The 14649-nt window shown below is 33.2% G+C and overlaps 1 protein-coding gene across 5 annotated transcripts in view; it reads left to right on the top strand.

The window, feature by feature from the left end:
• JMJD1C (jumonji domain containing 1C) overlaps positions 1 to 14649 on the top strand; it is a 316168-nt gene that overhangs the window by 221724 nt on the left and 79795 nt on the right. For all 5 annotated transcript variants that reach the window (XM_005226314.5, XM_059882617.1, XM_059882619.1 and 2 more), the window contains one exon: positions 10276 to 10389. Coding sequence is in view for 4 of the 5 variants with exons in the window: in XM_059882617.1 (XP_059738600.1) it covers positions 10276 to 10389 (114 nt within the window). In the remaining variant the exon portion in view is untranslated. The remainder of the gene's footprint in view (positions 1 to 10275; positions 10390 to 14649) is intronic.

The following is a 14649-nucleotide window of genomic DNA, read 5'->3' as shown; positions in this document are numbered from 1 at the left end:
ATTACTTATTTATAAGGAAGACTAATTTTTTCTAGAAACAGGATCCAATATGTGTTTTGTATGGTTTAGTTTATTTTTAATCCCTAGTTTATACTTTCTACATTTAAATATTTTTTTCTTGACAGAAATTCTAGTGACAAAATAAGAATTAAACTAAAAAACTATTAATATCAGTGTTTTCTCATTGTCTGAAATGCTGTTTTTCAGAAAGAAGGTGAAAGTGAAGTCGCTCATTCGTATCTGAGTCTTTGCAACCCCATGAACTGTAGCCTACCAGGCTCCTCTGTCCATGGGATTTTCCAGGCAGTAGTACTGGAGTGGATTGCCATTTCCTTCTCCAGGGAATCTTCCCGACCCAGGGATCGAACCCGGGTCTCCCACATTGTAGACACACGCTTTACATCTGAGCCACCTGTTTTTCAGAAGTTATCTTTAAAAGCTCCTTTATGTTGAATTGTTTACCTAGTTCTTTTTGACAGGTGCTTGTTCTTTTTGATAATTGAAATAAGTATCTTTGGTTTCCTCCATTTTACGTTCAAAGTTTAAAGCTTTATTCAGCAGATAGCAAGACACTTTGCTCTCTGCTACCTCATGTCAACAAGCATGAAGAAAACATGGTTCTTTCACACCATATTACATAGTAAAAGTCATTCATTCAGATATGAATTAAGAAATCTTGTCTCTAGTTGCAGGATTTCTACAAGTGTTTTGACAGAAGTCACTCAATCTCCCTGAATGTCCATTTCTTCATCTGTAAAAATGAGAACCTTAGTCACTAAAGTTCCATTTCTGTTTTAACAGCTGTTTTTCTTGTATTTAATTTCCTGATTTTCATTTTACCCCCTCTGATTTGAAAATCCACCTTTATTTTACCCTAAATCCCCATACCTACTTCAAACTATTTTGGGACTTTTTAAACAATCCATTGATTATTATTTATGTGTGTTGTGTTCCAGTTTCACCTTGTTGTATTAATTAAAGCATTAAAAATATGTTGTATCTTTTATGGCTAGTTCCATATCATTGATCTGTATTTATTTTTTTCTCTCTTTCTGGAACTTGTCTGATTATATTTTCCGTAAATTTGATGTGTTTGCTTCCAAAATGTTCTTGATTTTTTTATTAGTCATATTAAAATTATGGAATAGTTTTTTTTTTTTTAATTATTGACAGAGGTTTAAAGGGAAAATATCAGGTATTCAGAATATAATAATATGAGTAAGGGAACCAAAGTAAATCATCAAACATCACTGTATTAATGAATTTTGAGGTAACTATTTCTAAAATTGTAGTGAGAATATTTCTAGTGGTTTTGAAAGCAGCGTGAAAACTTAGCATTTAATTCTAGTTATTTTTGGTTTTATGTGGTTACAGGGTATATCTGTGTCCTCCAGTAGTAAAGCTATAAAATACAGGTTAGAGTAAGATGAAAATTTAGGTCTAAAAATCTATTACTATAATTTTTAAATTTATTTCTGGCTGCACTGGATCTTCATTGCTTCACACAGGCTTGCTTTAGTTGTGCCAAGTGGCAGCTGCTCTAATGGTGATGTGCCACGTGCTTCTCATTGCTGGTGGCTTCTCTTGGCCTAGGGTGCTTGGGCTTCGGTGGTTGCAGTGCTCGGTAGTTGTGGTCCATGGGCTTAGTTGTCCCATGGCACGTGGAATCTTCCCAGACCAGGGACTGAGTCCATGTCACCTGCATTTGACAGGTGGATTCTTGACCATTTGACCCTCAGGGAAGTCCTGGAATTATTTATTAATGGCAATAAAAACTAGTTATCTTAATGGCGTACACCCATGAAGTTGTAGAGGAGGAAAAGGACAGTCAGACCTCCCTACTTGTGTGTTCTGCATATGAGGAGTCAATCAACCATAAATGAAAAATTTCAGAAGAAAAAATACCAAAAGATTCTCAAAAGCAAAACTTGAATTTTCCTTGTGCTTATCAACAATTTGGGGGACTTTCCTGGTGGTTCAGGACACTAAAGAATCTGCCTGCAATATAGGAGACCCCAGTTCGATCCCTGGATTGGGAAGATCCCCTGGAGAAAGGAATGGCAGCCCACTCCAGTATTCTTGGCCTGGAGAATTACTTGGACAGAGGAGACTGGCAGGCTTACTAGTCTATTTGGTCACAAAGAGTTGAACATGACTGGGCCACTAAAACTGTCAACTATTTACATAGTATTTATGTTTTATTAGATATTATAAGTAATCTAGAGATGACTTAAAGTATATGGGAGGGTTATATGCAAATACTATTCTATTTCATGTAAGGAACTTGAGCCTTGAAAGATTTTGATATACTCCTAGACCCTGAAACCAATTCCTTGCCATTACAGAGGAATGATTGTAAGTGAAACCTCATGATATTGGGAAGTAAAATGATTGAGCAGTGAGATTCTTAAAGAGAAGCCATAGATACGACAAACTGATAAAACCACTACCCCAGTTCAAGTATGCTTTATTAGTGCTCAGAAGGACTAGAAGAAAAAGAAAAGGACACTGAGTTCAGCCATGATGCTTATTGAAACACAGAGACTGTTTGCATAGTGCTTTAGTGTTCTCAGCAGTGATTTTTCTTAGTCAACTACATGTCATAAAAATTATGATAAATATTTACAGAGTTAAATGAACACATTCTGTTGTTGCATAACTTTCCTCTTATGACTGGGGCAGTTTACCCAGGATATAGTGAAGAAAGGAGGGAAAGGTGCACTAATTCAAGACATCCCACACATATTGGTTGATTGAATGTCCTGCTTGCTTAGGGGAGAAAAGAGAGTTTAAAAATCAGTGTTAGGTCTGTATCATCTGGAAATCCTGGAACTTCATGGTCTGTTGAAGTGTACCATGCTACACCATCTTTGCAGTGCCTGGAATATCTACATAGATATATTAATGTGAAGATGTTAATCATTAGGGTAATAACCATGATGCAAGAGTTACACATTTGATTATATATTTTATAGATTAATAGGACATAATGAAAAGTATTTTCCTCAATCTAATCAGCTTCAGATAAGGCCATATCAAGTTCAAATCATTTTTAAATTACTATTGTTTCTCTTATTTTCCTATTCTTGTGTCTGAAAAAGTACTTAAAATGCTAAAGCACTGAAACTTAGAGGTTTTGGTGTTTTGTACAGCCTGTATACTTGGAGAAATCCACTTGTTTGTTTAGATTTCCGTATCTGTAAAGATGAGGGATTTCTTTCATGGTTCAAAATAAATGGGACCAAAATGCTAGTTTAACTCTTAATTATATGTATAAAGGTTCTACAATTATTGGAAGGAACAGATTTTCTTCAGATAGCCATACAGTATTGCCTGCCTTTTTAGCCTCTGTTTACTTTCTCACCTCTGTTGATTTATTCAGCTTGTAACCTAGAAACCAGCTAAAAAGGAAGGAAGTCAGAGATGTGTATTTCTGGGCAGTAACTGGAGTAGTTTCCTCTTCCTCTAGCCTGGTTTAGCTGCCAGAAAAGACCTTTTACCCAACCGAAAAAAAAAAAGAAAAAAAAAATTTAACTCTTCAACTTCCTTCCTTAATGCATTAAGGAAGGTATAAGTCGTAAGAAGAACCAGTTTAAAGAATTAAAATGCTGCTCTCCTCAAATTTGTGCTTTTTGCCATCTGAAAGGTGATGTTTAATACCATCCCTTACAAGTTGTAAGAACAAGAGATAATTTAAGTAGACATGTTGTAAAAGCTAAGCAACTTACGCTTGCTACCAAATGCTTTCTCAGCATTGTTACTTCAATATTTTTGTTAGAAATTTGTCAGTGTACCAGACCAAACATACATTTATATATTTATAAAAATATTTGGGTTAGTTGCTCAACCGTGTCCAACTCTTTGCGACCCTATGGACTGTAGCCTACTAGACTCCTCTGCCAGTGAGATTTCCGAAGCAGGAATACTATAGTTGGTTGCAGTTCCCTTCTCCAGGGGATCTTCCTGGCCCAGGGATTGAACTCTGGTCTCTTGCATTGCGGGCGGATTCTTTACCTTCTGAGCCACCAAGGAAGCCCTATAAAAATATTTATCAAGTCCAATGTAAATAAGATACTTAAGGGTTACAACCTTTATTTATTTCCATTAAAGAGTCAACTATGTTGCAAAGAGTCAGACAGGACTTAGCAACTAAACACAAAAATGTCGTATTTCTGGTAATGGAAAAGTATCTAATGTAACCGTGATGCAGTATGAAATAAAAACGAGTGGTTTTTCAGTACTGACGTTAATTATTTTAATTTTATAAAATTATTAAATTGTGTATCACTAGCAATATATAAATACTGTGGCAGTTGTTAAGTATAGTTCTTAAGGCTACTTGATTTTGTAGGGGACATAGTACTTGAGGAACAAACATGTTTTTAAGTTAATAACAACATAGTCAAATCCGAATTTATATGAGATTGTAAAATGCATCTTGTGAAATATTTAACTCATTCTCTAATACAGTAAACTGTAGAAAAGTAGTATGACATGTTTTAAAATTTGATAGTTTATAATATAATGTAATAACCTGAATCAAATAGTTGCTGTTTGTTTTGGGCTCAGAATAAGCCTGCCATATTACTCCAGTTGTTTTTTTTTTTTTGGTAACTTATATTACACTGAATTCGTTTAATTCCATGCATGTTTTATGATCACATCTTAAGTAATTATGAAATGAAATACTGGTATGCTATATGTGATTCACTTGACTCATTATTAAAAAGTACTTTGTTCTAAAGTTACATTTCATTTCTATCACTGTTCTAAAACTGAATTTTACTAATATTTTTAGAATAATCACTATTGCTCTCTTTCATCTTTAAAACAAAAAAGGATTGAGATTTTCATTAGTACAATGCATAATAGACTAAATTTAAAATATCTTTTTTTCTAGTAGTTAACAATGTTTTTTAATGAAATGAAGCTGATACATCTGGAATAGATTTAAAGGGACAGGGCATTGGCTGGGAATTGGAAGTTTTTCTCTTAACACGATTTGATAAATTGGTTGTGTGGTATTAAAATCAGTGTAAATTTTTAGATTTATTGAAATTGCAATACCTAACATTGGGACAAATTTAAAATAAAAGGCCATTCACACACATCATTAAAAATAGGTGAATGTTTTCTTGTACTTGGAGATATCTGACATTCTTTCTTCATATTCAGTGTGTTTATTATACATACAGCACAGATCTCAGTTCAGACTAATCACGTCAGGTGCTGAATAGCCATCTGTAGCTATTAAAGGTTTTTATAACTATGAACGATTTAAATTGTTCTTAAAAATAATAAAAAATGTTTCAGGAATATTTTTTAATCTGCCAAAATAAATATTACCAGTTAGTTGTTCTTTTGAGTAAAGTGTGTGGTTGTTGGTGTGGTTGTTGGTTATGTCATTTGATTTCACTTAGATTATTACCCCAGAAATGTTTTAAACTGTTTTTGCTCCCTGTGTTTTTATAAATATCAGTGTTATTTCCAATGAAAAATGAGTAAAAGTAAATTCTTTACTTGAAAACACACTAGAAAGTATTCTTAATAGGTTTAAAGTTACATTTTATTTTTGCCCAGTTGAGAGATATTTACATATGACTTGTTTTTTGCACTTTCTCACCTTGGTAAATCTGTAAGGCAGAAACTTTGTATTTGCATTTGCCTTGTGAAGGAGACAGTAAACTTGAGCTCTCAGTCTCGCCACTAGTCTGTCTTTGTCTGTTGTTAAAATTATGAGCCAGTCTCTATGGCGCAGCCAAATGAGTAATCACCAGTAATGTGACTCGTGCTGGAAGTGACTCCATCAGCACCTGTGACGGAGGATTAGTTACAGTTTACAGAGCACCGCCTCTTCCCTTCTCTCAGTGTGCCCTAAGCCAAGTAGTCGTTCTCATTTGGGTGTCTGCGCTGTTGGAAGCTACTGCAGTGTTTCCACACAGACAGAGTACAGTGGGAAAAGGCTTTCTCTAGCTGATGGATGGCTGTTCTCTCTATTTGGAGTATCTTACTGGTTATGTAAGCGACCTCGGGAGAAATTATCCTGACCCAGATCGGAGGATGCAGTAGTGCTTCAGCTGCAGGATTTCTTGGTCGTTAACACCACAGTGCTGATGACAAAGAGCAAGTTGTAATCCTCATCACTGCCAGGACTGAGCCAGAGCAGACAGAAAATCGTCATTTGCTCGTCGGAGACTTGTTAGGTTACAGCCTCTGCTTCGTTCTGTGGTCTTGGCTTTTCTTACTATACAATGACGACGCTGCAAGTGAGCTCAGAAATGCTTGGTTTGAGAGCCATTTGCCTGTGATTTTTGAAGACTTAAGAATTATTGAGGCTAGATTTAAAAAAAAAAATACTGCTCAAGAACAAAATGGAAATGTCAGCTATACTTCTTGACCTTTAAAGCCTTGTCGCTGATATCGGAGATTTAAAGATACTTTAAAATTCTCAAGAACAAAGTACGGTTTGTATTTTTCTGCTTCCTTTTTCTTTTGTCTTAATTTACATTTGGTTTTGCTTCTCGATTTTAGGAATTAAGGTCACTGTCTTTTTCAGATCCAGCTTTCGTGGTCTTAGTTTTTTAGAATTTTTAATGATTTCATTTGTTTAGAGAGAGATTTATTGTGTTGGTAGTAATTTCATAACACGGTACGATAAAAAAAACAAGCTCAGTTGTTTAAAGTATTATAGCAGAAATGTTTTGGATTAGGGTTTAGAATATAATGTCTTAAGGGAAGTAGGGGTGTTTGTTTTGTGAGGGTTTTTTCTGTCTGGTGTGTGCTTGTCCCCACCCCCAACGTGTTTTCTAACAGTATCGTGTTTTTCAATAGACCTGCTTGGGTGGGAATTTGGACTTTGTTCTTTCGAGTCACTCCGATCTTTTTTTTTTTTTTTTTTTTAAGACTAAACCTTGACTTCTAAAATGTATCTTAGATTGTTTTCTGCTTTAGTATTTCGAGATTCATATCAGATTTCTGTAGTTTATGAGCCTAATTTTTTTCACTTGGAAAAGAAATTGTTAAATGTTAACTGGAGATTGTTAGAAACTTGGACTGTAGACATAAACCTTGTGAATTTCCAGTCAAATGTTAAATGGTGAGCTTTAACATGGTTTGTTTGAGCAGCTGAGTTATGTTTGAGAACTGTAGCTGATTTATTTTAAAAATGTTTTTCGAGGAGGGCTCATCTGTTCGCCTCTTCCTCATGTGAATGGAATGTGGTGCAGCATGGAGCCCCAAACAGGATACAGTTGTTCTAAGCATTCTTCCTATAGCGTGGTAGGCCCTAGTAGAAATGCAGGCTCTCTACTAAGTATTTATTTGACTTTATACTATTTTTAAAGTGCAGTTAACAAAGACGAAAGACCTTAAACGAACTCTCAGTCCATTAATGAAATTGAAAAGGTGTTTTGTTTAGTTGGCAATTTTAATTTGGATTTTCAAAGACTTTTTTCAGCGTTAGAATGAAGTCATTTTGTGATTAGGGTCACATTCTACTGTGACTTTCATCTGATGGTAGCTTGTAGCTTCCCCTTAGGCTGTGGAAGTTCCTCATAGAATGGTGTATCTTTAGAGTCTTGAATTACTTAGCTATGCATGAGTTCTAGTTTCTTTGCATTCCAGTGCACCTAGACCCATGAAATACTCACTACAGATTCGTCCAAAATCTGTAGGATTCACTCACTTTTATTTAAATATTTGTTTTTATTTTTAAGCTAATGTCTTTAAAGTGGATGTTTTTGACTTGCATACAAAAATTACTAATGGTTACATCGTTGATTTGCCACTTTAGGGAATTAGGATGTATTTTAACTCTTAGTTTTATATGTTGTTTGTCTTTATAATTTTTCAGTAAAGTAGGAACAGTCGCACATTTTTAGGGTTGCTTGTTTAATACATATTGAAACATTTCTTTAACAAGTACTATAAAAGTATTTATCGGCACTTGGGAACATATTTGTAGTTTAAGATTAATTGCACGTTTTAAAATTTGCAAGTCTTTGTCCTGTTTGCTATTTAAGAAGCATGGTGTACTTTTGACTTACATTTGAACATGGTTATTATAAATACTCATGTATCAGAAACAGACCATTATAAACCAGTCTTTTAACATTTCTGATAGCTAGATTCTACCAGTGGCTTTCGGTTAGATACCCTAAAATGAGAATTTATTTTGGCCTGGAAACTAAATTTTTTTTCTCAGTAATTTAAATTATGATAAATTGGCCTATTGAAATTTACCCTTAGATCTCTGACTTACCTTAAAAAGCAGAGTTCTGAAAGGTTCTCTTCACAGGAATGTTTTTCATATTATAAAATGACTAGGTCTCATAGGAAATGCAAACCACCTGTATTATTTGCGTAAGAAAGAGGCATTCGGAGTGGAGAAGTTTACTTTTTTTTCCAGTCCTCCTTAATTGAATCGGTACAATATCTTTAGGCATTTAGGTAGTACCTTTTGTGAGCCTTTTTTTAACCTTCCCAAGTTGACCTGATTTGGTACTGTTTAGAAAGAAATAAGAGCTTCGATATAAAGTTCAGGGATTTAAAGTTCTCTTGAGAAGCTGCCAGTGTTTTCTAATTTTTTTGCTAAAAATTAAACACATTTAATTTGAGAATATTACATATTTCACGTAAAGAATTTAGTTATGGTAAATGGAAAGTGTCAGATGGCCACAGAAGCAGGAGATAGCTAAATAATAGGGAAATACCTGTTCTGAAAATGTAACTTCTCACACAAAAAAATACTTTTGATACATAAAAGGTTAGCCCTAGAACATGGGAAGGAGGATATTACTGTGATTAGGTTCTCTAATCATAAATACTGAAAATAAATTGGAAATGTAAGATAATTTTTTTATGTTCATTTATGAACAAATATTTATTAGTTCATGAAGTGAATAGTATAGGAATAAGGCATTTTTAAAATGCTTATTTATTCTCTTGTGTTTTCAGCTTTTTCAAAACATAGGCTCCTGATGAAAACTTTAAAGATAATATCTTAAATAGAGAAGTTAACTGTTTAAGAGCCATTCTGAATTAAAAATCTTGAAAGGTTTTTCAGCAGAGTATTTAGTTGTGATTAGCAAGATGTTAAATTTTTTGAAGATATAAATAAGAGAAGAGGGAATTACAACAGCTTCGTATCTCCTGGAGATTTCTACTGTCTGCAGAAATCTTTGGTTTACATCCAAATGGTCGCACAAGTTGCTTGTAGCAAGAAAGATTTCCCTTGGTGATACAAGAACTTTAGGAACTGAGTTGCTTTTTTATTTCATTTTCCAAACTTAGATTCTTTAATAGTAAAGTCACTATGTTTTTAAAACAGTAGAATATTGTTTTCATTTGTAAGTTTTAAAACACTATCATGAATATAATATCCTTGGCTTTTATTCACATTGCTTCTACTTTGAAAATAATTAGGATAGTCATAAAAAGTGCATACCTATACCTTTATTTCCTTCCTTCCTCTTCCTGTCTTGCCTCCCTCACTCCCACCTCCTACCCAAAATACGAGTAAATTCATTTATGTAAAAGTTGTCTTCAAATAACTATGGATTTGCTCAGTTCACCCCTCCACCACCACCACCGCGTGCCCCCTTGTTTTGTTTAGTTTTCTAATAGTGGAAATCTGGAGAGAGTTTACTGGAAGGTGATTGTGAGCTTTGTGTAATACTTTTTACCTCCCTCTTCTTTTCCTGCGCCCTTCCCCCAGTGCTGCTGTTACTGAAGCAGCTGGATTTTTATTTGTGCTTGGGGCAGGGGCGGGGGTAAGTAGTACTTGGGGTGGAGTTAAAAGACCAGATGCATCCTGATCATTTAAAATCCTTGATGTGAATGAGCTAGGAAATAAACTACACATGTAAATCATAACTACTCTGTTTTATAAAGAATAATACTTAAGAATATTTTAAAAGAGTTGGGATAATAACCTCTCCTACCCAGTTTGCTTTTTTGGAAACAATTTCTCTTTCTTTATGTTAGGAATTTTTATACATATGTATATTTGATTATATCCTTTTAAACAACTGGGAGTTATTAATAGACTGGGATTTTTTTCAAATTATTGATTAAAATTTACTTAATTTCTTTTTAATAATAGAAAATACTCCAGATAAAAGCATCACTTTAGAGTATGAAAACTGGTATTAATTGGTAGCCTAAAATCATTATAATAATGACTTTAATACATTGTGTTTATATATACCTGTTCACATTTTGAGGATAAAACCCAGAAAATAACCATTAGAATTTTTTTTTTCCCCCTCTTACCAGACTTTCAAACCCCTGGTTGAAAAAAGTGTACCCAGTTCAATCACTGCAGTAGAATTCCTTGTAGATAAACAACTGGATTTTTTAACTGAAGATAGTGCCTTTCAGCCCTACCAGGTAAGAAATTTCAAGTCGCTTTAAAAAATTACCTATTCATTAAGCTTCGTTGATATTCAGATATTCTTTTGAATATTTAAGTCTAGCTTTCTAGCTAACATCAAGGTATATAAGAAACTTAATGCATTTGATAAAGTTTGATTATAGGGTAAATGATTGATTTATCCAATCAGTATACACAGAGAACTTACTGTGAGCCAGGCAGCATCTTGTGGCTGTGCTTGCACAAGTGAGCAAAATAAAAGTCCCTGCCATTCAAATGATGTTCATTGTTAGATAATAACTGGGTAGATATTAGTATAAATTATCTTTGTCTCCAGCTCTAAAGGTTAAGATTTGGGTCAATTCATGTAATTAAATGAGATTAGTATTTACTATATACAGGCATATCAGTTTAGCATAATAGTAGTTCATTTTCTTTTTAAGTGGTAATTTTCCTTTTAGATTGTCATAAGTCGAATTGTTCAGTTTCTAGATTTTAATTCCCAGTTGTTGCAATTTAAATACAAAACTTAATTGGAAAAACATTTTCTAGCTGGTTTTTAGATTTAAATCATGTAAAGAAACTCATCAAAAGTAGTAAGCTAAATGTTTTTAAAATCTAGTTATGTTTTATCAGTTAATTTTTTAAAGGTAAAGGTTAAAATGCACAGCAGTTTGTTTTCTTTGTATATTTGAATTTTAGATTGAATTATATCAGTATTTTATAGGTTTCTTTTCCTTAAATGTTTAAGATAACATAGTACATACATTGAAAGAAAGTATAACTGGACTAGTTTGACTTGTTTTTTAAAATGAAGCTGAAAGTCCATATTCCTGTTTCATTTCAGAATAGTTACTGATTTCAAAAGTAAAGTATAGAGGCATTGTTTCCATGGAAAGAACAAGAGCTTGAGTTAATGAGCAGTGGTTTGTTATATGTGAGGTTATAATGCTTAGGGAATTAGTAGTTAGGTTCTTCTTTTATTAGATCTACCAAAAGTAGATGATAATTCCCTTAGTTAAATGTTATTTTTTTTCTTTGAAGTCTGCATGGATCTGCTTTTGTCTTTACACATTATTTTTCATAGTTCATTAAATGGCCTCATTTTTGTACTGTTATTTGATTATGGTATTTTCAGCTAAAAATTTATAACAAGTTATAGTTTAATATTGGAGGTGTTAGAGCTTTTCCCTCGGGTTTTATTTTGTTTTGGTTTTAGTTGTGATTGCCATTTTGCTTGCTTATAGCCTTACTGTAATTTGTCTCATTTCTAACAGTCTTTTAGTGGGAATTACACTAGGTGAAATCAAAGGAACCTTCCAACTTAGCATTTTAATTCTGTGGTTTCTGATTAGCACTATAGAAGTTACAGCTTGGGTTTGATTTAGAGAACTGAAATCATTATGTAGAAATTACTTTTAAAAATAAACTCTTGCCAGGTGGCCTAAAACTCTACAACATGTTTATTAAAATTGTAATGATTAAAAGAATGTACTAACATATTACACAGGGGTTTTCGTACACATTTAAAACTGTTTTAGATTCTGACAATTTTATTATTTTTATTAGAAATAAAAGCATAAGAGCTAAAGTCTTACTTGATTTGGTGATTTGTATGATTATCTTTGTTAGCTATATATATTCCCCTTGCTAGTATAGGTAAGTTGCTCTCTGGCCTAGAAGGATATAATATCTTCCTAAGGTGCTATTATTCACTTGACATTTTAACCGTTTGTGTTTCATAAATAATGTGAATTTTAATTTTAAGAAATTACACTAAGAGCACTTGATTTAGGATCCAGCATACCTTAATTTTAGTGTTTCTTAAGTGTTTTTGAAGGAATAAATGATACACAATAAGGCTTATTGTAGCATTTTAATTTCTGTATTTCATGTTTTTAAAACAGGTTTAAAATTAAAAATACATACTCCAGTATGTAAATTATAGTCACCTACTGTAATATTTTGAATGAAAATTTACTCCAGAGACTGAAGAAGTCTCAGTCTAGGTTTTCAAAGTTATTTATTTAAATGAATTTATAAAATATAGATATAGTCCACATAAGGAAAGACTTTTAGAGTTCATATAATTAGAGTGGCTTTATCCCAGAATGCTCTTCTCTAACCAGTTGTCCAAACAGTACATTAAATTCCTTGGCATGTTAAACATGGCAGCTGTTCCTGGCATAGATTTTGTAAATAGTGCCTTGACATATCTTAACCTTAGAGTAACCTTATGTAAGTCAAAGGGAGTTAGGGGGAAATTAAGTTTTTTAAATGGTCTCCCTGTTTTTTCTCACTTATTTAAATTTCAAGAGTCAGTTTCTTCTGAATCCGGGTATTAACTATCCATTGTAGAGTTCTTAAATAGGGCAGGTTAAAAAGTCTTTGGAAATGGCTTTTCTGTATTAGGTGATGAGTATGCTTAAGTTCTGTATGAAAAATTCCAAATGATGCTTCACTGTGAATCTATTTAAATAGTTTTATAGTGGGAATTCCTATTCACCATCTTTTTCCTTGACTTCTCATCTCAGCATTTTATTCTGTGGTAGAATGCTCCCGTAAGTTAACTTTTAGTTGTACAGCCGTATTTAATATATCACAATAATATATATTGTAAGATAATGATTAGAAAACTGATGACTCAAAATTAATACAGATTTTTTCAGATGACTCACTTTTAGGTTATTGGTTTGAATCCTACATTTATCTCTCTGAATTATTTCAGTGTATTGAGTATCAGATGACATGTATTAGTTGATTGTGTCATTTTTTAAAGTGACTTGTGGTTGGTTAATCAGGGTGCAACCATCATTGATCATAGGTTTCAATATTTTGGAAAGAATACTGAATGAGGAGAGAAATCAACATCTTACATACAGTATAATGAAGGCATGTTAATACATCGTTGAAGCAGTGTACTATGGTATTGTTAATTCTGTTTTTTCCTTCCTTTTGCATAGAAATGAGTTTCTGCTTCCTCCTTTGAGACTTCCTGATCAGGCTTGCTGCAGTTAACTTTCTTTGAAGTAAAGGGGGAAGGGAAAAAGAGAGGAAGTAGGAGGAAACTCTTGAGATTCTACTATGTCTTTCAGCTGGCTGGGAAAGAGGAGGGAAAAATTATTTGTTTTTAAAGATACTTTCTATAGTTTTGGTTTTTTTTTTTTTTTTTTAATTACTATGATTTCTATGTATGATTGCCTTTGGAGGATGAGTAGAGAAGTTTTTAAAACTTTCCACTAAAATTTGAAGTTTTGATCAAACAAATGTAAAAAACAGTTTGATAATGAAATATGAACATTGAACTTTTAGCATGATTTTGAAATCATCTTGTCCTGGATTTTAGCTTCTGGCCATGCACACACCTGCAATAAAGGAATAATAATACAAAGGGCATTCAAGATTTGAAGCAGAATGTGCTTGCTTTTAATTAACCCCTACGTCTATCTTTATATATTAAAATTCATTGTAGTAATGAGGTATTTTCCCTAGAATAAAGTAGAATCATCCTAGACCTGAAGGAATAATCCTATTTGAAGTACTTGGTCATTCTAATCTGCTAAAAGTTCAGAGATAAGACTCCTAATACTTTATTTTCTATTATCACAAAACACAGGCATTGAACACTTTATTAAGTATTTGATATGGTACTATTGGGCTGTGAATTGCTGGTTGAAGGGAATGCGTGGAGCAAACCTAAGTATTTTCTTCGTTCTTAGACTAAAGATTGATTAAAGACTTGAGCAAAGTTTTAAAATATTCTGTTAATGAAAGTGTCTGAACTGTGTCAGCTCTGTTTATCATTACTGTAGTCCTTCAGTGAGAAAGTTATTTTTCGTCACAGTCTGTTTTGAACCACAATTTTTCCGTTATTGATATATAAATTCATTGTCCACAGTTTCAGAATGTCCCTAAGTTAGTTGTTGCTCAACACATCTGGTTTACTAAAAATAGCTTGAATGATTGCCCAGGACAAGTTACCAGTAGTTTAAAGAGTGGAGTGTACCAGACACATGTATTTTTCCTTCTTAATATTTTTGTTATTTGGAATTGAGATGAATTTGAGGGAAGTGAAATTTAGCCTCCAGACAGCCTAGGGGAACAATAAGCTAGTTCTTTGGTTGTCACCAACCAAATGTTATATTTTGTTAAGTATTTGACATAAGTGAGCCACTGACAACTTTGAAAATCTTGGTGGTGCTAATTTGACTTATATGCAGATTTATTTCCCAGGGTACTATGATGATATTGCTAATAGTTTAGAGAAGGAAGTAAAC

The sequence above is a fragment of the Bos taurus genome, chromosome 28 (assembly GCF_002263795.3).
Source record: "Bos taurus isolate L1 Dominette 01449 registration number 42190680 breed Hereford chromosome 28, ARS-UCD2.0, whole genome shotgun sequence".
Classification (NCBI taxonomy): Eukaryota; Metazoa; Chordata; class Mammalia; order Artiodactyla; family Bovidae; genus Bos; species Bos taurus.
This window is presented reverse-complemented; position numbering and strand designations above follow the sequence as displayed.